At 44.6% G+C, this 22,952-nt stretch overlaps 1 protein-coding gene across 3 annotated transcripts in view; it reads left to right on the top strand.

Annotated features, from left to right (window-relative positions):
- Positions 1–1,838: 1,838 nt before the first annotated feature.
- Positions 1,839–22,952, top strand: part of XIRP2 (xin actin binding repeat containing 2) — a 115,147-nt gene continuing 94,033 nt past the window's right edge. Inside the window, exon 1 of one of the 3 annotated variants that reach the window (XM_077319813.1) lies at positions 1,839–2,091. In XM_077319813.1, coding sequence (XP_077175928.1) covers positions 1,869–2,091 — 223 coding nt within the window. In that variant the 5' untranslated portion in view covers positions 1,839–1,868. Of the gene's footprint in view, positions 2,092–20,013; positions 20,192–22,952 lie in introns of those variants that run through there. The other 2 variants (XM_077319814.1, XM_077319815.1) reach the window with 2 other exon arrangements.

Here is a 22,952-nt window from a genome sequence, read left to right as displayed (position 1 = left end):
CATTTTCAAACTATGCCATCTGAGTATTTTACAGCGCAGATATCAAAAAATGCCCGTGGAACCTTTGCCTTTGTGGTTTTAATCAGGTGGAAGTTGCTATGCACTGCGCTCCACATTGCTCCTTCTGTGTGTCCATTCACGACAAATGAATCAATTCCTTGTAAATGTTTCGAGCTCGGATGAGGAATGTATTAATTTTTATTGGCTGATGCGATTCCTTTTGTTACCCTCAAAGTGGCTGCTTTTATCTTTTTATCAATAAATATAAGGAAGAAATTAGTATCCGCTGATACCGCAAGAATTTTAGCTAAACCGTAACTCCACATTGTATTTATTTCTTACCACCTTTGTCTAAAACTTTATAAGTTTTATCCCTGTTATATAAAAATGTTATAACCTTGTTGTTGCAATATGCCGTTATATGTCGGGGTTTATGTGATGATGTTATGGCCTATGGCTGCAACAATAAACTTCAACTCCCTATTTCTTTTAAAAACGCATGAAACCAAAATGTGGAGAACACTTACAGTTTTGGTTAACAGCCCCCACCTCACAAAACCATAAATGTAAAGTTGATTATAGTCAACAGGCTTCAAAAGTTCTGCTCTGTTACATTTTGTGTCTCAACTGCCTTAATTTCAGCATGTAGAAGAGTTCAACAGTGAGTAGTACAGCTTCTCTGTCGTTACTGCAAAGATACCTGTTTGTTATACCATTGCTGAATAAAATATTTTTGTAGATAGAGACTTTCCCCAGCTTGGTATAGCGGTTAGGAGTACAGACTTCTAATCTGGTGTCTGTTATGGGGAGAGGAAAGGAAAGGTAATTGTAAGCCGCTTTGAGACTCCTTTGAGTAGAGAAAAGCAGCATATAAGAACCAACTTTTCTTCTTCTTCTTCTTCTTCTTCTTCTTCTTCTTCTTCTTCTTCTTCTTCTTCTTCTTCTTCTCCTCACTCAATATGTCACCAGCCTTTGTGACTGCAACTGGTTTTGCTTACTTAATACAAAACATGTGTTCAAGGTTTTTCTTGAGAGAGCACCTGATGTATATGCCTGTATATGTCCTAGCTACCAAGTCAAGAAGATAACAAACATCCCTCTAGATTTAGTAGGACAGACAACCTCTAGGTGGGAGCTGCAGAACGCCTGGAATTCCAACTGATCGCCAGGCTACAGAGATGAGTTGCTTGGAAAAAGTGGCCACTTTAGCAGGTGGACTCTAAAGCATCCCAGAATCCACCTTCCTCAAGCTCACCCCAAAATCTCCGAGAATTTCCCAATTCAGAGACGGCAGTCCTACTGATAGCCATATTGTTGTTTTAAAGGACTGCTTAACTACTGGTATTCTGCATGCCTGTGAAGATTACTGTGTGATTACTGCATGGAAGGGTAATGGGTTTCGGGTGGTGGTTAGTAAACATCTCCTTGGAAACAACAGGCTTTCTTAGTTGATTAAAAAGCCAACCGAAATATGTCCAGTTTCCAAAATCATCCTTAGATTGTGTCATGTATATTATGTCAAAGTGGTTGAGACGTTCTCCCAGGGCTTTGGCAAAAAATGGAATCAGTTTACACAGGTCCCTTTTGTGACTCTTACTAGCAGTCCTTCTTTTCTGGGAAAGGTGAAATGCTCCTAAAATAAATGCCAGTTGAGAACAGCAGCCATTGCCCACCTTCTGTGTGTCGCAAACGTAACCTGATTGTAAATGTACACTTGCAGCCCTCTAGTATGATATTATAGAGAGCCACCCTGAAATGTGTTGGAAAACATCAATTGTGTAATGGAACCCCACTGCTCCCTCCCTCACCTCCTCCCCCGGACAGCCACATCTGTTTCCTGCTGATAGCTTTTAATACACATCCCCTTAATGTCTCCTAACAGGAAGCAGAAATTGAGAGAAGTTTGCGATCGCCAGCGTTTAAGAATCAGCTCGGGAGCCTTTCCATCATTCCTGCAAAAGAGCCAGAAGGAAAAGGGGGCAAGACGTTTTTTGACAAGATGTCATCGGAAAACACTCCGAACAACAGCTTCGAAGGTTAGCAGACCACTTTCCCCTCTGATTTGTCGCTTCTGTACCGTAGACAGAGCAAGTAAGAAAACTTTTATTATGTGGCAATTCCTTTTCATGAAGATTTGGAGTAAAGTGGGGGATGATAATGGATAGATGAGCTGCTGAACAGAACGGCGTCAGCTGCTATAAAGCAGCGATTTATTTGATGCTCTTGTAACTTTCCAAAGGCAGTTGTGTGCTGGTGGAAGAAGTGTTCTGCAAGGAAGCGCAAGCAAGAGAACTAACTCTCACCACTTAAAGATGCCTTCCCTGGCGTCAAAGAAAGCATTACATTAATTTCTTCACCGATAAACAGTGCAGGGTATTTTTCTCTCTCTTATTCATTAATATATCTCAGGAAAATCATGATATAAACAAAGGTGCATTCAATGGCAGAATAAAATGTGCTTTTCAATTGGGGGAGGAAGGCAAACATTTACCTTAAAGCCTATTTAATGATTTCCAGCCGGAGCACGATAGAATGTTATCGGACTTTAGGGAAACTCTGGCTGGGCCTTATTTTCGTTTATTAATGCTCTGAAAGTGTTAGTTAAATGTTAATAGCTCAATTGCATCAAATTGTGGGATTTTCTGTGCACTTCAGTGTCATCAAAATACAAAGGCTTGATATGAAGGGCAGAGACTAGTTAGCATTTCTAAAGGGGCCCTTTCAGGATTTCCCGTTCTGTGTTTTGTAACCAGCAATGTGTTTTTCAAAACTCAGCCATTCCGAAAAAGCTTCTTGTCGTTTCTGTGAGCTCACAGATCTGCTTATAAACAGATCGTAAATACATTGTACATCCAAGCCACACAATTTTTAAGCCAGCTGTTTAAAAAGTCAGGGAAGTTTAAATGCCCCGTATGAATATAATCCAGCATTGAACGAATGCTGCAAAATAATAGTGCTGCGATGCTTTACCTAGTTAGATAAGCTTCTGTGGGATTTTGGGTCATAACTAGCAGCAAGATGCCCATTTCCATGGCGCCAAATGGATTGGAGCCTATATATTTGCATCTCTCCCAGGGAAAGGCAAACTTGAAATTTGGGAGCCAGCTTGGTGTAGTGGTTAAGAGTGGTGACCTCTGATCTGGAGAACCAGATTTGATTCCCCCCTTCTCCATATGGAGCCAGCTGGGTGACCTTGGGCTAGTCACAATTCTGTTAGGGCTGTTTTCACAGAGCAGTTCTGTGGGGAAAGGTGATTGTAAGCTGCTTTGAGACTCCTTTGGGTAGTAAAAAATAGGGTATAAAAACCTCTTCTTCTTCTTCTTCATTTCTGGGAAGTATTTAATTTTTCTTCAAGAGCCTTTGGAGCTTCTAGTTAAAAATGGCAGCTTGTTGAGTACAGTTGGTCACAAACAATTGGTCAGTGAGGTGAAGCCAGAAACAAAATGGTGGCTTGTAAAAATATGACCATATTCAGAGCAGGTCTGCATTGCTTGCCCGGAGAAACCTTTCCTCATCTATTTTCCCAAAGTCAACCACAACCAACAATGCTTCCCCAAACTGTAACTTGCCCTGCAGGAGGTAAAGACACAGCTATTTCTATATGTTCCCTAGAAGAGGCAAATGGCAGCTTTGGTGCAGGGGGAAAGAGTCCACGATATGCCCCTTTCTGCTTCAGAGTAGAAGTATTGTGTGCACATATGAAGGAGAAGGAGGAGAGGCAGGTGGGAAAGGATACTGGTGCCGTCCTTTCCCCCGTCCTAACCAAAGGCTCGAGTGTGCGTGTCCTCCCACTGTGGTACCTTCAACGGGAAAGATAAGGATGTGATTGCACCAAGACTGGAGGAAAGATGGAGAGCACTCTCAGTTGCTTGGAGAGTGATGGAGTAACCTTCTGGGTATCCCTGCTTGGTTCCAGCAATTACACTACCTGGCTGATACAACAGGTAATGTAATGGGATAGATAGAGCTGGGAAGCTTGAAACCACCAAGGGGCAGTAAATAATGGATGGATGTAAAATGTAATCATAATTTATTAACCAGTTTGGCAGCAGACTTGCGTGGTTGCAAAATACTGTAGGCCCTTATGTTGGCTTCAAGTGAGGGCATCTGCTTGCCGTGCGAAAACCCACAAGAACCATCCTTGGCGCCCTTGGCTCTTATGGCCATTCCTTGCATGCCCAGGAAAATGCTGATCACCACTGTGGTATTGGGAGACGAATTTCCTCCAGACCAGACTGACCAGGGATTCTGTTGTTTTGGGGAGGGGCATCATCTGGGCATGGAACTGGGGTCTAATCACACTCTGTCTTTGGACTAATCACACTCTCTCAACTTGTGGCAAAGATAAAATGGAGAAGAGGAGAAGGATGTGACTTGGTTTAGTTCCCACTAGGGAGAAAGATAGGGTACAAATGACTTAAATAAATAATAACAACCATGATGGGCCGATGAAAGAGCATTAATCATGGGAATGATTCTGTAGTCCGCTACAAAATATACAACGTGGTATATGTGAATGCGGGTACTTATGATCAGGTGGCTTTAGAGCAGGGGTAGTCAAACTGCGGCACTCCAGATGTCCATGGACTACAATTCCCATGGGCCCCTGCCAGCAAACAAGGAATTGGAGGGCCGCAGTTTGACTACCCCTGCTTTAGAGAGACGAGCATCAGAAATAGTTTAAAATCCTAACAAAGTGGAAATTAACAATGTGTTAAACATGAGATGAAGTTGTGCTGCTATTGGCTGATGATTGTCTCTCATCTCCAATTTGCATGTGATGTAGTACTTACCATAAGTAGGTATGATTAGAAGTCTTCCGAGAAACCATCAAATGGATGGTTTAGAGTGGGGGTAGTCAACCTGTGATCCTCCAGATGTTCGCAGACTACAATTCCCATGAGCCCCTGCAAATGCTGGCAGGGGCTCATGGGAATTGTAGTTCATGAACATCTGGAGGACCACAGGTTGACTACCCCTGGTTTAGAGGATGAACCTGAGAGTTCTACACCAAATATGGTAGGTAAATTATTTTCCCAGCTTCACAGACGCCCGAGGTTACCAGAATTTTTACCAGCCCACACACACTGTCTTCCTGGAGAGCCAGCATGGTATACTGCAGCTGTCCCCAACAGTCGGTACCAGGCCATGGCTCCTCCTCGTCCTCCTCCCCAGCTGCTGCCTCGGGGGCTGCCCTACCACTTTGCCGGCGGCTCACCTTTGGTGCTTTCCAGCGGCCACCATGGCTGGGGCTCCCCCTTGGTGTGGCACTGTGCGGCTGCTCCTGGCAGCACCCCCCAGCAGGCAGCAGGAAGTCAGGGATGCCGGCAGGAAAGCAAGTGGAGCAAGGGATCAGGCGGTGGCGGCAATGTCCTTGGCAAAAGACTACCCCCCTGGGCCTCAGTAAAATTGTCAAGCGTTGAGGACCACTGGTATAGTGGTTAGGAGTGGTGGCTTCTAATCTGGTGAGGTTGGCTTGATTCCCCGCTCCTCCACATGCAGCCAGCTGGGTGACCTTGTGTTAGTCACATCCCTGATAGTTCTGTTCTGACCGAGCAGTCCTGTCAGAACTCTCTCAGCCTCACCTGTCTCCCAGGATGACCATTGTGGAGAGAGAGGAAGGAAAGGCGAATGTAAATCTCTTTGAGACTCCACTGAGCAGTGAAAAGTGGGCTATAAAAACTGACTCTTCTTCTTTTCTTCTACTCTGCATAGTCCTGAAGGTTAAGCAGTTGAAAACTTACAATAGAGCTGTACCTAATATGTTTGTCATTATCACTTCATATGAGGCAAAGTTCCTCAGAGATTAAGTCTGCTTCTGGTCAATGCCAGGGCTTCAGACATCCAAAGTATGCAGGTAAAGGAGACAGATTCCTTGTTCCTGTGCCATTCCTTGTGAGGAAAAGGCAGCTTTGGATACTCTTTGGCCCTGTAATGGAGAAATTATTGTTGACACAGGCAACTCTTATATGCCTGGGATTAGGGGAAGTGTGCTTCACTGCCTCTCATCTTAGAAGTCAAGGGCTATAAATAAGTGCCAAATAAGCTTAACTGGAGTCTATTTGATTTGTTTGCTCTGTTTATACACATTTGTGAAATCTCCAGATCAGCCTTGATCCATCATCCTTGAGAGAAGCACTATCTTTTGGCATGAGCCAAGTAACTCTTTAAGAAGCAAGGTGACATGAATGACATGTGTGAACTTTGCCTTCTGTGTGCTTTCGCCAGAGCAGGCTTCGCGGCCGTGTGAAGAGGCCGGCTGGAATTTCCAACTGAGGGAAACATGTTTTTCTCAGAAATATGCTCTAAAAAAGATATTTTTTGCTGCATTTTTCCACAAGCCAGTCTCATAAATCAGAATTGCGAACAGCTCTAATGGCCTCTCTCACATTAATAACTGTTAGACTGTCAACAGCTGAGGGACGATAATGCACATTTTTAGCCAAATGATTTCATATGATGTAGCACAGAGGATGAAATGCACCCTGGTAACAATCCATTTTTCATTCAGCGGTAGGCCAGGCTGGACAGTTCAGTTGTATCGTTTAAAATATTTTTTATATACTCCTCCATGTTTCTAAGTGTTATTACCGGGGCCATTGTGTCGAGGGATTGGAACTGTTTTCCCCTTCAGAATTAGTTTAGTTGTAGCGAGTCAAAATATACATTTATTCAGTTTCATTTGATTTTGTCGACAGGCCATAGCTAAGTTGAAATTCTCAACTGCGTCAGCTCATATGTGAAGTTTTGCAGAAATTCTTCCTTTCATACCTCTTTCTCTTTCTCTCCCTTTCAACTTCCTAAACCAGGGGGCTTTACGCACCGGGATCTTTGTTGCAAATTGGTCACTGAATGAAAAATCGCCATTTAAAATAGTGGAATTCGTCGTTATGCATACCTGCCTTTGTAGTGGAATCCAGTTGCGTTTTGTAGCGTTTCCCACAGCTTCCGGTCTCGGCAGAAATCGCTAGAAAGGAAGCGCTATTGCCAAGCTCGTCCCGCCCCTGGCCGTCAAGCAGCCAATGGGCAGCCGTTAGCATGCTCCCAAACAGCCCCTTTCCCTTTAAGAAAGGGTTTTAAAAAAAAAAATAGACCCATTGTAACGAATCTGTGTAGATTCGTTGCAACAGAGAGACCCATCCAGCTGCCTAATGTGTTTGAGCTGTCGTTTGATCGTATGATCGTTGCCACGCTGCCTCGAGTGAAAAAAAAAAATCCCCCCCCCTCTCACGGGCCCGATTTTCGGCTGAATGAATGTGTAAAAATTAATGGGAAAATACATCAGCAAACGGGCTTTTCTGTGGTTTGTGCTTAGTGACTAAAGGTGAAGGACTGAAGCCAGGGAAGCCTCTAAACAGAAAGAGGCTCGCTGGTGTGTTTATCCCCGCTCGCTCGGAGAAAAAAAAATGGCGATCGCTTCGCCGGAAGTTTGGAGGACAGGCACAGGAGGAGGGACTTTGAAGAAACCGCAACAATGTTAACGCACAGGTCTTTTTCGCTAGTGTTGCAGATTGGTTGCAAGAGTGTAGCGCTTTCCGGAGGGTGAATCCACTTTTTGGGATTCCCCTGAAAGCGCTACAAGGAAGCGCTTTTTGCAGATTGGTTTCAGGTGTGTGGCAGATTGTCTACGACGTCGTGCGTTATGGCAAATCAATAGCGTTTCCAATTGGCAACCATTGTGCGATTTTGAAGGCGTGCAAAAAGCCCCCAGGTTTCCCGAGGCAGGAGCATCAGTTTACTTAGGGCAGGCTTTCCCAACCAGGGTTTCATGAAACTCTGGGGTTTCTTGACAGCCCTGGAAGGGTTTCCTGAATGGGTGGGAGTTAATTAACTATGCTGCCCTAGCTGGCCACACCCGGTAGCAGCTGCCTCGGTGAGGCCTGGGCGGCCAGCCCAGATGGAGATAACGTTCAGTCCAAGTCACCGGGAGCTAATAAGAACAACGCAGAGCCAGGCAAAGAGTAGTCAAACAGTCCGAAGGTCTGAGTCCAGAAAGTCTGAGAGTTCACCAAGCCAAATCACTTTACCAAAAGCCATCGTCATGTCCGAAGTCAGGGGGTCAAGGATTAACCAGTAGGTCACAATAGCAGAGCCGGTCCAGAGGGTAGTCACATAAATTGCTTCCATGCTGGATAGCTGTTTCTGTCTCCCTAAATGCTCTCTAACGAGCTGCACCTGCAGGATGACTCAGCCCTCCTCTCCCGGCGTGAGTCCAGCTGAACCCCATCGCTTCTGACAGCTTGCATGTAATCTCTGACTCCTTCTGCGTTCTGTCAGCCCCACCCTTTGGCTTCGTCTCAGACGCACAGCCACTTCCTCTGAATCTGAGTCTGAGTTAGACTCCTGTTGAGGTCTGTTATCTGCCAGCTGCCAGGAACATCTCTCCCCCGGGTCCATCTCATCATTCAGATCTGGCTGGGCTGTTGACCCTGGTTGCTCCGGCAACCCCAGGGAGCCAGGAGGCAGCAGCGGGGGTGTGACATTAACTTTATACACACACACACACACACACACACACACACGTTAAACATTTCTCATGTGATATTACCATATATGGTCATGATGAGCAGACCCCCCCCCTTCAAAATGGCCAATGATGAACCTGGAGGGAGTGGGAAGTGGAGGGGGCCCAGGTGAGCATGTCCACAGCTCTGCTTCCCAACCCTATTCTGCATGATCATGCCACTTCTGGGGTTTCTCAAAGGCTGAAGAATGTTTCAGGGGTTTCTTGACAGTAAAAAAGTTGAGAAAAGTTGCTTTAGGGGGATAATGGAAAGCCGGAAGAGACCAAAAAGGACATGAAGGCAACAGGTAGTTTTTAGGCAAAAAATTTATTGGAGTAAGAACACAGAAAATCTGAGTGGCTGAGAATTCTGTGCAGGCGAGGATTATAGATTTCTATCTATATCACAAGTAGAGAGGGAGACAAAACTGGATTTTTGAAGGTGAACCTTATTGCAAAAGAGACTGGGTACATCGGCTGTCACCCGCAGTAAACCTGTCAACAGCAGAACCCGGAAAAATTAAATTCACTCTAGATATGAGAAGACTGCTGGCTCCCAGGTAGAATGATGGTCTTCTACAGAGCAATTGCTGTGACCTCGTCCTACACATGTTGGATAACACACTTTCAGTGCGTATTTGCAGCTGGGTTCTCCTCTGCAAAACAGGAAAATCTACTTCTAAAGAGTATTGAAAATGCATTCATCAGCGTGTGTGGCATGAGCCTGGAGGGCACAGGATAGCCTGATCTTTTCATTTCGCAAATGTTGGCTAATGCACTTTTGATGCACTTTAAGAAGCTGATTCTCTCGTTTCACACTGGAAAATCCAGCAGTCAGAGCACATTGAAACTGCAAAGTAAGTGCATTATCCAACATGAGCGGAATGAGCCGTGTCAGATCTTGGATGCTAAATATGGTGGGTCCTGGTGAGTTCTGAAGCTGCTTTAAAAGCCAGCACATTTAATTTGGCCCTTTTAAAAAATCCACATATGAACAAATCTTTTATTGTGTATTCTTAAGTTCTTAGATATTGTGCCCCTGTATTAATTCGCCTGCTAGATTTCCCTGTCAATACTCCATGGATCCTATTGAGGCTGGTCTCTCAGAAGGCAAGAGGAAGAATAATGGCTCCTCGTACAGAATACTAAAAGTGTCCCTGATCCCTCTGGGTCTGATTTCAGACATTCTTTTGATGTGTCATAGGTAGGAAATGGCCATCAAAACGCTTGCAGGGCTGGAACATATTTTTCAAGAGGGAATTTAGAAGATAAATGATTAAGGAGGGACATCAAAGACCTTGGTAGAATTCACCCTTGTAGCTCCCTCTTTGTAGGCTGACCTGCCAGAAGAGGTTGGGAAAGCCTCCACACTTCTCAGTGTGCAAAACATCAATGTTCACTGAGCATTATTATAAATGCTCAACATTGCTGTATAATGGAACAGAAATCAAAATACAGTGGAAAGGTATTTCCATTCAGAGAGGGCTATAGACATGAAACAAACGCCGTAAAATATCAAAACAGCAGTCTATTTGACACAAAAAAATCAATAACAATATATCATTATCATATGCATTGAGTGCCTCAGAATTTACATTCACGGCCTCTCCAATGACAGCCTCAAGTCCCAAAAGATTATTAAAGCGCACAGTGCATCAAACAAATTGAAAAGTTTGCAGGGTCTTTTTAGTAAAAGCCAAAAGGCACTGTCCTCTTATTATGTCAATTCTTACCAATATTTTCAAAACACTTCCTGTTGTATAGGTCCTTTTTCTTCATAATGCAACATTCCACAGGCAATTTCTCTCCAAAGGCAAAATATGCAATCATGTATTCATGCAAACTCAGGCGACAAGAATCCGGTTAGTTTCTTATTTTGCTCAAGCTTTCTCCAAAGCGTGCTTTAAAAAATTGTTTTCAAATGCCTCAATGCAGAAAATTCAACTACTGGTCAAAAATAATCAGTGCCAACTTCTGCATCTATCAACACTTCCAGCTGCGTACATGAATCATGTTTGTCGAATTCACCATTGTGGCTCCCTCTTTGTGGGATAACTTGGCAGAAGAGGTTGGGAAAGGCTCCACATTTCTGAATGTGCAAAACACCAGTGTTCTCTGAGCATGTTTGTCAAGGGATCTGAAAATTGCTGTATAATGGAACAGGCCAGGAGAATGCATTTATAATGAAAATGACTTGCAATTTATTGCAGAATTGATTACTTATAGCATCTTGCTTTCACTGTACTGTCCAGCACCTTGTTAATCCCCCCAGTGTTGATTCATGGTCCATGCCTGAGACAGTTTTCTGCTTGTGTTGTTGCCTAATTTCTGTCATCCTATACCTATTGCATTGTTACTCTGCTTTTTGCATGAATAGTTTTTTTGTATGTTGTAACCTGCCTTGAGTCTCAAGGGAAAAAGCAGAAGTAAATGAAACAAAGACATAAGGGAGGAATCATAGAATCATAGAATGATAGATTTGGGAGGGAACTCCTGGGTCATCTAGTCTAACCCCCTGCATTATGCAGGACAGTCACAACCCCGTCGCTCATCCACTGTCACTTGCTACCTCCTTGGTCAATGTGATAAGGACGGTGCTGAACCAGATGCCTCCTTGACAGAGTTGAGATAGAGGGGGAGAAGAACTGGTCAAAGGAGTCTCGTTGTGGCTTATAATCACTCACCCTGGTAGGTGAAGCTGAGAGAACTCAGAAAGAACTGTGACTGGCCCAAGGTCACCCAGCTGGCTGCATGTGGAGGAGCAGCTCTCTTATTTTCCCTGAAATAACTTGCTGTTTCTAGCCTCCAACACTGTAGAAAAGCCCTGATTGGCCAGGGCGTCAGTTCAAAGGCTTCCTCATTCCCAGGTTGCAAGGCTTCCCTTAAAGGGGAAGCCCTAACTTCTCTCGACAGAGATTTTCCTCTTGTTTCCCCCACCTTTTCTGCTGTCTCCAATCCTCCCCCCCCCCCCAATTCAAGAAAAGAAAGAGGCTCCTGCTGTGCTTGGCTCCCCCTTCCCTTATCACTTGCAGAACACTTTCTGTTTCAATGGGGCGGGGGAGATAGAGGAAGACCCAAGTTCAAATCTATCTGAATTCAGCAGGATCCACAATGGAATAAACAAAGTAAGTGCAGATTCAGCCCTTCTTAAGGAAGTTTAGAACATGCTCCCTCCCCCAATCCCATGAAGGAATTTTATGGGCAATATTGGAGTTTAACTCAGACATTTTAATTTAAATCAGATTTTATAATGCATTTTAAAATGGTATGTGCTTTTAATTAGGTCGTGATCTGCCCCGATTCGGAGAGAGGGTGGAATAAAAGTTTAAATAAGAAAATAATAAATGTATAGGTGGGAGGGGAAAAAAATATTTTTAATGTTTTAGGTTACGATAGACTCAGTCTGGAGGGTAAAGTTCCCCCACCTTAGAGTCTTTTCGTTGACCCCATTCTGTTTAATGTCTAATGGACTTCTGCCCAAGTCCCTCTTCCAGCTGCCAACACGGCCTTTCCCTATGTGTGATAGAACCAGGCAGCTGTCAAACAGCCAAGCCTAAAACCGTGAAGGGCATGAAAGGTTAAAAGCAAGGGTGATTTTGATCTGACATATTGCTTAATAAAAATGAAATTTTATATTTATTATCTCCCAGTGACTTTTGAATCAACTTGCTCAGATGTTCTCTTTTGCTTAAAGGGAGACTTTGTTAGAAATTAGGTCAGTTTGAAGATTTTTTTTTTAAGAGCACCATCCACCTTCCTTGGAACCAAATAAGGCACTTCACCCCTTAATAACTTTGGGGTCATCTAATTTACTTTGAATGGATGGATATTTTTCTAGCTGTCCTTTCCAGCACTGCCCAGCATTCATAAAAACAATAGTTAAGTTAAAATACATACTCTAAATTATTCCAATGTGCCAAACAAGGAGGTTTTAATGTCAAAGAGCTGATATTTCCATCTCCCAGTGGTTGGTTAGATAGATAGGTAGGTAGGTAGGTAGAGAGAGAGGGAGGAAGGACTGAAGCCAGGGAAGCCTCTAAACAGAAAGAGGCTCGCCGGTGCGTTTATCCCCGCTCGCTCGGAGAAAAAAAAATGGCGATCGCTTCGCCGGAAGTTTGGAGGAGAGAGCCAGGGGGAGGGACTTTGAAGAACCAGCAACAATGGTAACGCACAGGTCTTTAGCGCTACTGTTGCAGATTGGTTGCAGGAGTGTATCGCTATCCGGAGGGTGAATCCACTTTTCTGGATTCCCCTGAAAGCGCCACAACGAAGCGCTTTTTGCTGATTGGTTTCAGGATTGTTGCAGATTGTCTACGACGTCGTGGGTTATGGCAAATTAGTAGCGTTTCCAAATAGCAACCATTCTGCTACTTTGAAGCCGTGCGAAATGGCCCTAACTGTGAGCAGGAATCAGTAGGGGCCGTTCCGCATTCATCCAAAATAGCACAATGGTTACTAATTGAAATCGCTACAGTTTTGCCATTATGCACAACGTCATTGACAATCTGCAACACTCCTGAAACCGATCTGCAAAAAGCGCTTCGTTGTAGCGCTTTCAAGGAAATCCCAAAAGTGGATTCACCCTCCGGAAAGCGCTACACTCCTGCAACCAATCTGCAACACTAGCGGGAAACTAGGAATTACCACACCCTCTTCCACAAGCAATTCCATTGGAGGAACTGTGTCACAGGAGTTCGGGACCTTTCAGCCTTGCTATCTTCTAATTCTGTTCTAGTCAATTGCATAGAGCAGGGGTAGTCAACCTGTGGTCCTCCAGATGTTCATGGACTACAATTCCCATGAGCCCCTGACAGCGTTTGCTGGCAGGGGCTCATGAGAATTGTAGTCCATGAATATCTGGAGGACCACAGGTTGACTACCCCTGGCATAGAGAATTCACACTGAGAAGATTTTTGACAGGATTCAAAGCTTTTCACCTCGGCACCTTCCTTTTTCACACGCAGAGAATTTACGCCTGAAAGACTTATGACAGATTTCACACCAAACCTGAATGCTGATCGGGGGGGCATGGCCCTTTTTTGTACCATTGTGACTAGGCGCCTGTACAGGCATGGCTGTTTTGTCTCTCCAGATATTGTGATGTTGCTTCTGAGGCTGACTGAAAATAAGGCCTTGGCAATAGGCTTCTGTTGGTTCTGATAACAGGGGCCACTCTACACGTATTCCACTTCAATGCTGACAACAGTTAAATTACATGTAGCTACCCTGGCTCACTATTAATTGGAATCTTGAGCGAGAAAAATAATGAAGCTCAAGGAGGTAATATACATTTTCGTCTATTAACAGGCGAGTGATGCATGGACATTTTGAAATGTCACAATCACCCTTAATAGAACCCACAAATTGGAGCTTGCACCATTCACAAGGCTCCTGATTTGTAAAATTATCATTTCATGTGAGGAGAGCGATGCATGCATTTGTTATGTTCTGTATCAGTTTCTAGGTGTCATATATTCTTCCGCCAGGTTTATGGTTGAGGCTGGGGTCTGCGAGGTAGAGTGTTGCCCCCCCCCCGGGAGTCTGAAGTATACATCATCCCCCCCATTCTCTATCGCCTTAGTAGGTGGGAGTAGATTGTGATTGGCTGCCGCCATGTTATGTTATGATTTTTAATGTCTTTTAATGGGGTTTTAATTGGGGTTTTTAAGAGAATTGTTACCCGCCACGAGCCTACTCAGGGAAAGGCGGGAAATAAATATGATAATAATAATAATAATAATAATAATAATAATAATAATAATAATAATAATAATAATAATAATAATAATAATAATAATAATTTCTAAGTGCATATAGATGATGATGATGATGATGATGATCATGATCATGATGATGAATTACATTTCTAACCCATACTTCCAAGACCGGCTCAGGGCAGTGTACATGCAGTTAAAAACAATAAAACATTGAACATTAATGATTCATTAACCATTAAAACCAATTAATAGATTTGGAGTATGAGTAAGAGCAATGTATCATTAACAGCCAAAGGTTTATCATTGCCGATAAGTTTATTCCAGGCCGTGTGTTACTAGAGGGTTGTGTTTTTGTCAGGGAGGCCCATAGATGTTATCGAATCATGTATGCACCATCAAAATCTGTGCCCTCAAGTGCACGAATCAGGAATGTCATGGGTAGTGCATGTTCCTGTTATTGAGCCTCTGGTACTAGTGGTTGCAACCTCGGAGAAGGGCCCATGTTAACAGTACTCTTTGAAAGTAAGTGGTTATTATTTGGGATTTTAAAAAAATCCTTAGTTCTATAGGAGCATGTCTTTTATTGACCTTGATACTCTACTTGTTGAGAGTATATAAACCGTAAGGGATATACAGTGGCACTAGATCCTAGTAGCTTCTGTCAGATTAACATAATTTGATAAATGTGAATAGTCAGAGATGGAGTTCACCTTGCACTTATGTTGGTTTTTATAACAATGTCACGCCAGAGTGATGGCTCATTTATACCACTTTAAGTGCTAAAGGACTTGTACTCTTCCAACCTATACAAGGGAATTTATATCTGCAATATACAATTGCATGTATTTCTTTAAACCTGACAAGTATTTGGAGAGCTGAAGTCACTGCACGGTGCTTGTTCCTTGTCATATCTGTAAATAAGATTAGGAGGGGTTTTTTTGGGAGCCCTCCTGCCTGACATTTTATTTGCGGGAGAGATAGAGGTGTCCTTTTCCAGATTATTTTATCTCACCATGTTTAAATTCTGCATTCAACCAATTTATCATCCTTTTTTACGATAGGGGTCTGATTCTTCAGCTAGTGCGCAGCTCCTGCAGTACAAATCCTTGACTAAAGGGATACTAGAACACGGCTGGTTGGTTTGTTTTGCACGTCAGAAACAAGGGCTTGGTGTTATTCGTATGATAATTGCAGCGATCCCTTCCAGAAACGGGTGGAAGTGCTGTAATCAGGCAGCATGTGATCAGTCAGTGCGGATCATTGCCTTTAATTACTTCAGCCTTTAATTGCTTTAATCGCTTCAAGCAAATATCTAGAAGCAAAGCTTGTCAGGCAAAATGCATACCTAGCACATCCTGGATAGGGGCCGTATCACATGCCTAAGAACCTTGCTGAATTGTAAACACTGTAGATACTATTTAAACTCATGGTGTTGGAGTATATCCACACACACATTGGATAATGCAGTGTCCGTGTACTTTTCCAGCTAGATTATCCTGGGTGAAACAGGAAAACCTACTTCTAAAATGCACTGGAAGTGCATTATCCAATGTGCGCGGAATGACTGCCTTCCCCTGAGTGAAACATCTTGCTCACGAGGAAGAGATTCTGTCCTCCAGATCAAGACACCTTCCTCTGGAGCAGGAATTCCCAACCTTTTTGAGCCAGCAGGCATCTTTGGGATTCTTACACTGTGCGATGGGTGTAGCTGCAAAATGGCTGCCACAGGAGGCAGAATCAGCCATCAAATGGATGTCAAATCTTACCTTCAGCGTTGATTCTTGAGTTGTGGGGGCAACTATCCCCAAAGCCACATTTTAAATTTTTTGCACAGCCAATAAAATCCCCAATAGGCAATCAGAAGCCTTTGCAGGCAAAAGCGTCACATGGCCCTGCTCACTTTCTAAAAATGTCAGAAAAGGTGTTGGCAGACTCCAGAGTGGCCCTGGGCTCTCCTTTAGGAACCCCTGCTCTGGAGCAAAGCTCACTTACAGGAATGGAGTCAAGGATGCTTATAATTAAGGTGGCCAGATTTTAAGTTTGTTAAAGAGGGGTACCATTGACCTGGGGTTGCCAACCTCCAGGCACAGCCTGGAGACTAGCTTCAAAGCCCATTTATGGGGGTTGCCAACCTCCAGGCCCAGCCTGGAGACTAGCTTCAAAGCCCATTTATGGGGGTTGCCAACCTCCGGGCACGGCCTGGAGACTAGCTTCAAAGCCCATTTATGGGGGTTGCTGACCTCTGAGCATGGCCTGGAGACTAGCTTCAAAGCCCATTTATGGAAATGGGCTTTGAAAGGGAATAAGGGGTAAAGGAAGGAGCCCCCCCCCCCCGCGCAGCTTACCTGGCAGGTCCTGGCGGTTGGAGCGGCGGCCTGGAGAAAAACCCAGAAGCAGGAGGAGTAAAGGTCAATGCCATGTGGATGGTCTCAAAACTGCACTGCACAATGGAAGCCCAAGGCAAATCAAAACATCCCAGCCAGGAGCGGTGCTTGGCTGAAGGCATGTGGGCAACCTGCAAGGACTTATAGGAGGGCATGTCATTTACTCTTCCTTCTCTATATCCTCTCCTGAAAGCTCCCAGGGTCTCTCCCCTCTTCTTCATTCTCTGCTTTCCTCTCACCAACACACACACCTTTATCAGCACCCCAGTGTAGTTATCCTCCCTTTCCACCCACCCCCCAGCCACTCTTCAGGAGAAGTATGGTCCAATTGTGTGGTGCTGGCTGAGCTGGGCCTCTTTGCACTGATGTAAAGGTATCCCCTGTGCAAGCACCAGGTCATGTCTGACCCTTGGGGTGACGCCCTCTAGCGTTTTCATGGCAGACTCAATACGGGGTGGTTTCCCAGTGCCTTCCCCAGTCATTACCGTTTACCCCCCAGCAAGCTGGGTACTCATTTTACCGACCTCGGAAGGATGAAAGGCTGAGTCAACCTTGAGCCGGCTGCTGGGATTGAACTCCCAACCTCATGGTCAGAGCTTCAGACAGCATTTCTGCTGCCTTACCACTCTGCACCACAAGAGGCTCTGATGTTTGCACTGATGAGGAAGCTGCAAACATTTGCAAGGGTACTTCACTTCATCCTGCAACCCCCTCCACATTATTCCCTCTCTGCCTCACCCTAACAACTTCTATATCCTCACTTTTCCTTGCTTCCTTCTCTGCACGCCCAACACCACTCTACCTTCTATGTGCCTCTCCTCTTATAATTTACTGTATTTATATCTTGCCTTTCTCCACAATGAGGACTCGGTGCAGTTTACATCATTCTCATCTCCATTTCACCCTCGCAACTACTCTGTGAGATAGCTTAGGCTGAGAACGTGTAAGTGACTCAAGGCTCCCAGCAGAATGGGGATTCTAAATTCCAGTCTGAAACTCTGACCACTATACTATATTGACTTTTGTGGGGTGACTGTAGTTCAAAAGTAGCAAGCATGAGTCATTCCTTGGTGAGTCACGCAGTTTGGGTGGTATCAAGTTGCGTGGAGATTGCTGTTGGTCCCCATGAGACCTGTCTTGATGGCTAAAAGAGCCCTGAAAATGCACCTGCCTTCTTAGCCTTCCATTTATTGACAGAAACCAAGCCTAGAATGCTGACCAAATTGTTGTGGTTGCCTAGCAGCAGCCAGTGAGAGCATCTGTTTATTAAAGCTACAGATGCACCTGTAACCATTTTGGGGTTTTTGTCAAACCACTTTTTTTTTAGAGGTTTGTTGAAAAATCTATCTTGTCCATTCAGTGCTCCCAACATGAAGGAAATGGTTTCTCTAACATTTGAAACAGGGTTGGCATCAGTATACCTTCAGGTGAGGCAGTTCCCAAGTGCCGGACTTCTGGTAGGGCCTACTGCTGCCAGACCCCGCCATATCAATTTTCTGCCAGCTCACGTGCCAGGTTCTGCCTGTTTGACAGTGCCCTGTCATGGTTGTTTGGGATTATTACCAGTAAAGTATTGATGAGGTGCCATCTGTCAGTGTATGGTCACTGAAAGGGGGATCGGGGAGCAAGCCTGAAAAAGTCTCACACTTTTCAACCATCTTTATTGTTTTGCTATTCTTGTTATGCCATGTAATCTAATGCTACATAGGAGGAGGGTCTTGGAACGTTATCAGATGAGCCTGGGTTTGGTCAGTTTGGCACGAATGATGTAGTGTAGCGATCCTCAACCTGTGGGCCGCGGACCACATGTGGTCCATCAACTAATTGGAGGTGGGCTGTGAAGGATGTCTTCTCTCAGTAAAATTGTCAAGCATTGAGTGGTCCCCGGTGATAAAAAGGTTGGGGACCATTGATGTAGTGTACACCTGGATGCAAGGTTAGTTTGCACACTTTTCATGGGAATGGCGGAAGTCTCCTCTCCTTCCTTGGGAATGGGGTGTGTTTATGTCTGTCGGGGGTGAAGACTCGGGTTATAGGAATCAATGTGTTGCCTCTTAATATAATTTCAGCAACAATGCTCACAAGCTTCATATTGCCACTCCAATAGACTGCTTTTGTAAATATGCCAAGTCTGCTACTTGGAAATGTCAGTGCACATCTGACACCATGTGGCATACGCTGCCTAGTGACATCAGGGAAAGGGCTACAGGCTATTGTAGGCATATGTGAGCACAGGCAGCTGGGGGGGCTTGTGTACAGGGCGACCCCTGGGAACTGCCTACTCCCCACCCCCATAATCTGGAATCAGCCCTTCTTTGAGGCACCAGGAGAGTGGGGAAGGAACACCAGTGTCTTCACTTATATGGTTCTTGTGTAGCTAGTTGGTTGACAGGTCACCCACCTGTTGTCCCAGCCTGATGCCAGCCTATGCAATAGGGATGAAAAGGGACTTTGTGCATGCTGCATGTGGTATGCACATACACCCTTTGATACCTCATATGTACAAAAGAGAAATGTTAAGGAAGTTCTAGGAGTCTTGGCCAAAATAAAATGTCAGGTTCAATTGGCTTTGCGCTCTTGCATGTCTCATGCTGTCTGGCATGTCTTAAGATTGCCTCCATTTTATGGTTTCCAGCACAATCTGAAACACATCTCTTCATTCTGGCCTTAAACACCTAGTTTCCTCCATGTGCTATTCTGCCACAGGGGGGAAGGAGGGAGGAAGAGAGGGAGGCTATGTTTTTTAAATGCTTTAATGAATTTTGGTCTGTATTTGTGACCCGCCCTGGGATTTTCGGGTGATATAAATTCCTTTACTGGAAGTCTTCAAGCAATCACTGGAAGTCTTCAAGCAAAGGTTGGATACACACTTTTCTTGGATGCTTTAGGATGCTTAGGGCTAATCCTGCGTTGAGCAGGGGGTTGGACTAGATGGCCTGTATGGCCCCTTCCAACTCTATGATTCTATGATTCTATGATTCTTTAAAGATAAATTTCTTGTAACACCGTGCCATTACTGAAAATAAAGTTCCCTGCTATACACACGTGCACACACACACACACAAACATACACATTAATCTAGTGTGTACAATTAAGTACACGGGATAGAAATGCTCATTTAAAGCGTCTTGAGCATTGGTTTTATTTATTTTTTTAAACCGAAGGAGGCATGAATAGAGGCTTAGGTAAGTGACTGCTTGATTGACGGAACAAGTGGTTAGTGCCATACCTAGAGATATGACAAAAGGACACCATAAGATCGGCTTTACTAACAAGTTTCTAGAACCAGTAGTTGACTCAGCCACTGGCTTGGCAGGCCTCAGTCCCTAAAAATAGGTGCCAAGTGCCATGTTGTGCATGCAGGGCTAAAATAAAATCAGCTGTCCCGATTGCCTTGCTTGAGAGAAAGGAGAGATTTCAGTGGAGCTGGTCTCCACTAGTCAATTCAGGGGACTGGGAACCTTGTCTTGTCAAGAAGAGCGGTTTTTAAAAGCCTGCTAAGACAGAGGGCTGGAAAGAATCTCCCCTCGCAAATGTGGCCCCCGTCCTACAACTCGACGCTGAGGAATTCGGAACGGTTAGAAAGGCAAGTGTTCGTTCGGCAGGGTTTTCTGCATTCGCGTGAATTCGGAAAGGAGTTCCCGCTTTGAGCCATAAAGAAAAGAAACGGCTAATCTCTTAAGGCGTGCTTTTTACACGCGTATCTTAGAATGTGTGAATACAGCGGAATGTTTGCGGAAGAAAAACCATATATGAGGCATCTTAGAAGCCTCCTCGAATGCTGCTTCAGGATGCAGAGGGGTGTGCTGTGCATGTTTCTTTTGGATTGTTCACCTGGGTGTTTTTTGTGAGCGTGTCCTGACTTCCAGTTGTGGTGCTGGGAGTTCAGTTAGGAGCCAGCTGCAGCAACAGACGTTCTGAGTAGTTGCACTTGGGACCAAAACTCCCCCCCCCTACTTTCCCTTAAAGATTACCGTATGAATCCTGCTTTCTGAGAAGTAATCCTCACCAAAATCAATGAGACTGCAGCTTGAATTGCTGAAATATAACCCACCATGTTATGCACGTGAATAAATGCCATCAAAGCAAGTAGTAGCTGCTTCTCAGATAACTGTATAAACTCTTAAGGAATTTAAATTTTTAAGTGTTTTAACATTTAAAACAAAAACAGAACACTGAGTTTTGTGCCAGCTTCAATTATTGAAACTGTAATGGCTATTTAAACATTCTAGCAGTCTAATCCCGTACAGAATTACCTCAGGAATAGACTGAAGTTAATTCCGCATAGGTTTGCCCTGTAGGCATGTTGTGGATTTCTTAACTTTTTCCAGCTGACACTTGGGTGATGTCACATGTGATCCACTATCTCTGATCTGACAGGTTAAAGCAAACGCCTTGTAAAATCATTCAGGCAAATCTGGAGCTATATGAATTGGTATATAATGCCTCTTGGTTGTTGGACACAATATGTTTTCCAGTGGCGTGTGGATCCAAGTGGCTAGCTCGGGCTTCGAATGGCAACCTAATTGTTAGCTCCGTGGTATATTTTCTTTATGATTCATCTTGGCAGTTCCGGGATCATCGCAGTCTAGAGCTGGTTGCGTTAGATAAATGTTATTTGCTTCCTAGTGATGGCTTTACAAGGTAACCCGATACGGTGATCCATTACACGTTCCTTGCTCCTTTCTATGAGATCACCTCTCCTCGTTTTGCCATCTTGGCTAACGGGTTGATAAGCTATTCCGCTGCAGTGTGACAGCTAAGCCCTTTAGTACAGCAAGTATTTAAAGACTATTCCTGGGTTGCAGTCATTATAAAAATAGACACGCGTAAAAGAAAGAGGTTTGGCCACTCTCATTTATATAAACCCAGCAAGGTGGTACTTTACAATTAGTGCTGCAATGAAAATCTGGGGAATCGGGCTGAAAAATTGCTGGTGTCAATTGGTACAGGTGCTTTCCCGGAGTATTCGGCCTGGACTTCGAAAGTTTAATTAAATCCGAAACTGGCTGTGGTCGAACCCAGCACTGAGGGCCATTTCCTAATGGGATGATCCGTTTTTAAGATTGCATTTTATTGTTCCGGAAGCCTGTTCGTGCCGACAACAATGGATCATGCTGGATTGCGCCCGGCCTATGATAGCGCTGCTGGAAGCCGGCATAGCAACGGATGATGAAAAGCTGTGACCACCATCGGCCAGAACAGCCTGTGGAACACTTAGGCCTTTTCTAGTTCAAAACTCTATTAGGAATATGATATCCCCCTCACAGTGGGAACGATTTCTCTGTGGAACAGGCTTCCTCGGGAGGTGGTGGGTTCTCCATCTTCGGAGATTTTTTAAACAGAGGCTGGATAGCCATCTGACGGAGAGGCTGATTCTGTGAAGGCTCAAGGGGGTGGCTGGTTAAAGTGGATGAGCGGTAGAGTTGTGAGTGTCCTGCATAGTGGCTGGTTAAAGTGGATGAGCGGTAGAGTTGTGAGTGTCCTGCATAGTGCAGGGGGTTGGACTAGATGACCCAGGAGGTCCCTTCCATCTCTATGATTCTATGATTCTATGATAGCTGTCCATTGTAAACAGTTACATAGCATTCTTGGGAATGGGAGTTTGAGACTTGAACAACCTTTCATTCGATGTGTGAATATGGCAGACTGTCGTGGCTCAACAGAAGAAGCTTTGCTTTGCATACAGGAATCTCAGGTTCAGTCCCCAGTACCTCCAGTTTAAGAGGGGGTGGAATTGGGGAGTGATATGAAAAACCTCTGCATAAGACCTGAGAAGGCCACTGCCTCTCTGAACAGAAACTACTGATGGGGTTGCCAACCTCCAGGTAGCACCTGGGGAATCTTGCTTATTACTATTGATCACTAGACCAGGGGTAGTCAACCTGTGGTCCTCCAGATGTCCATGGACTACAATTCATGGAATTGTAGTCCATTGACATCTGGAGGACCACAGGTTGACTACCCCTGCTCTAGAACAGAGGGTGGTCTACAGCACCTGCAGAGGGTGGGGTTTGGAGAGGGAGCCTGCAGAGGGTGGGGTTTGGAGAGGAGAGGGACTTCAGTGGGGTATAATGGCATGCCGTCTACCTTCTAAGCTGCTGTTCCAGGGGAACTGATCTCTGTTGCCTGGAAATGAGCTGTAATTCTGGTGGATCCCCAGATCCAACCAGGAGGCTGGCACCCCTAACTTTGATAGACTAATGGTCCAATTCAGTATAGGCAGCTTCATGCATGTTCATGGGTGACCTTACTACTATAACGACGACTACGATGACTACTACAATTTTATTTCTATCCTGCCCTTCCCCAAAGGCTCATGGCAGGTAGCAAATCTATAAAAACAC

The sequence above is a fragment of the Paroedura picta genome, chromosome 2 (genome assembly GCF_049243985.1).
Source record: "Paroedura picta isolate Pp20150507F chromosome 2, Ppicta_v3.0, whole genome shotgun sequence".
NCBI classification, from domain to species: Eukaryota; Metazoa; Chordata; class Lepidosauria; order Squamata; family Gekkonidae; genus Paroedura; species Paroedura picta.
This window is presented reverse-complemented; position numbering and strand designations above follow the sequence as displayed.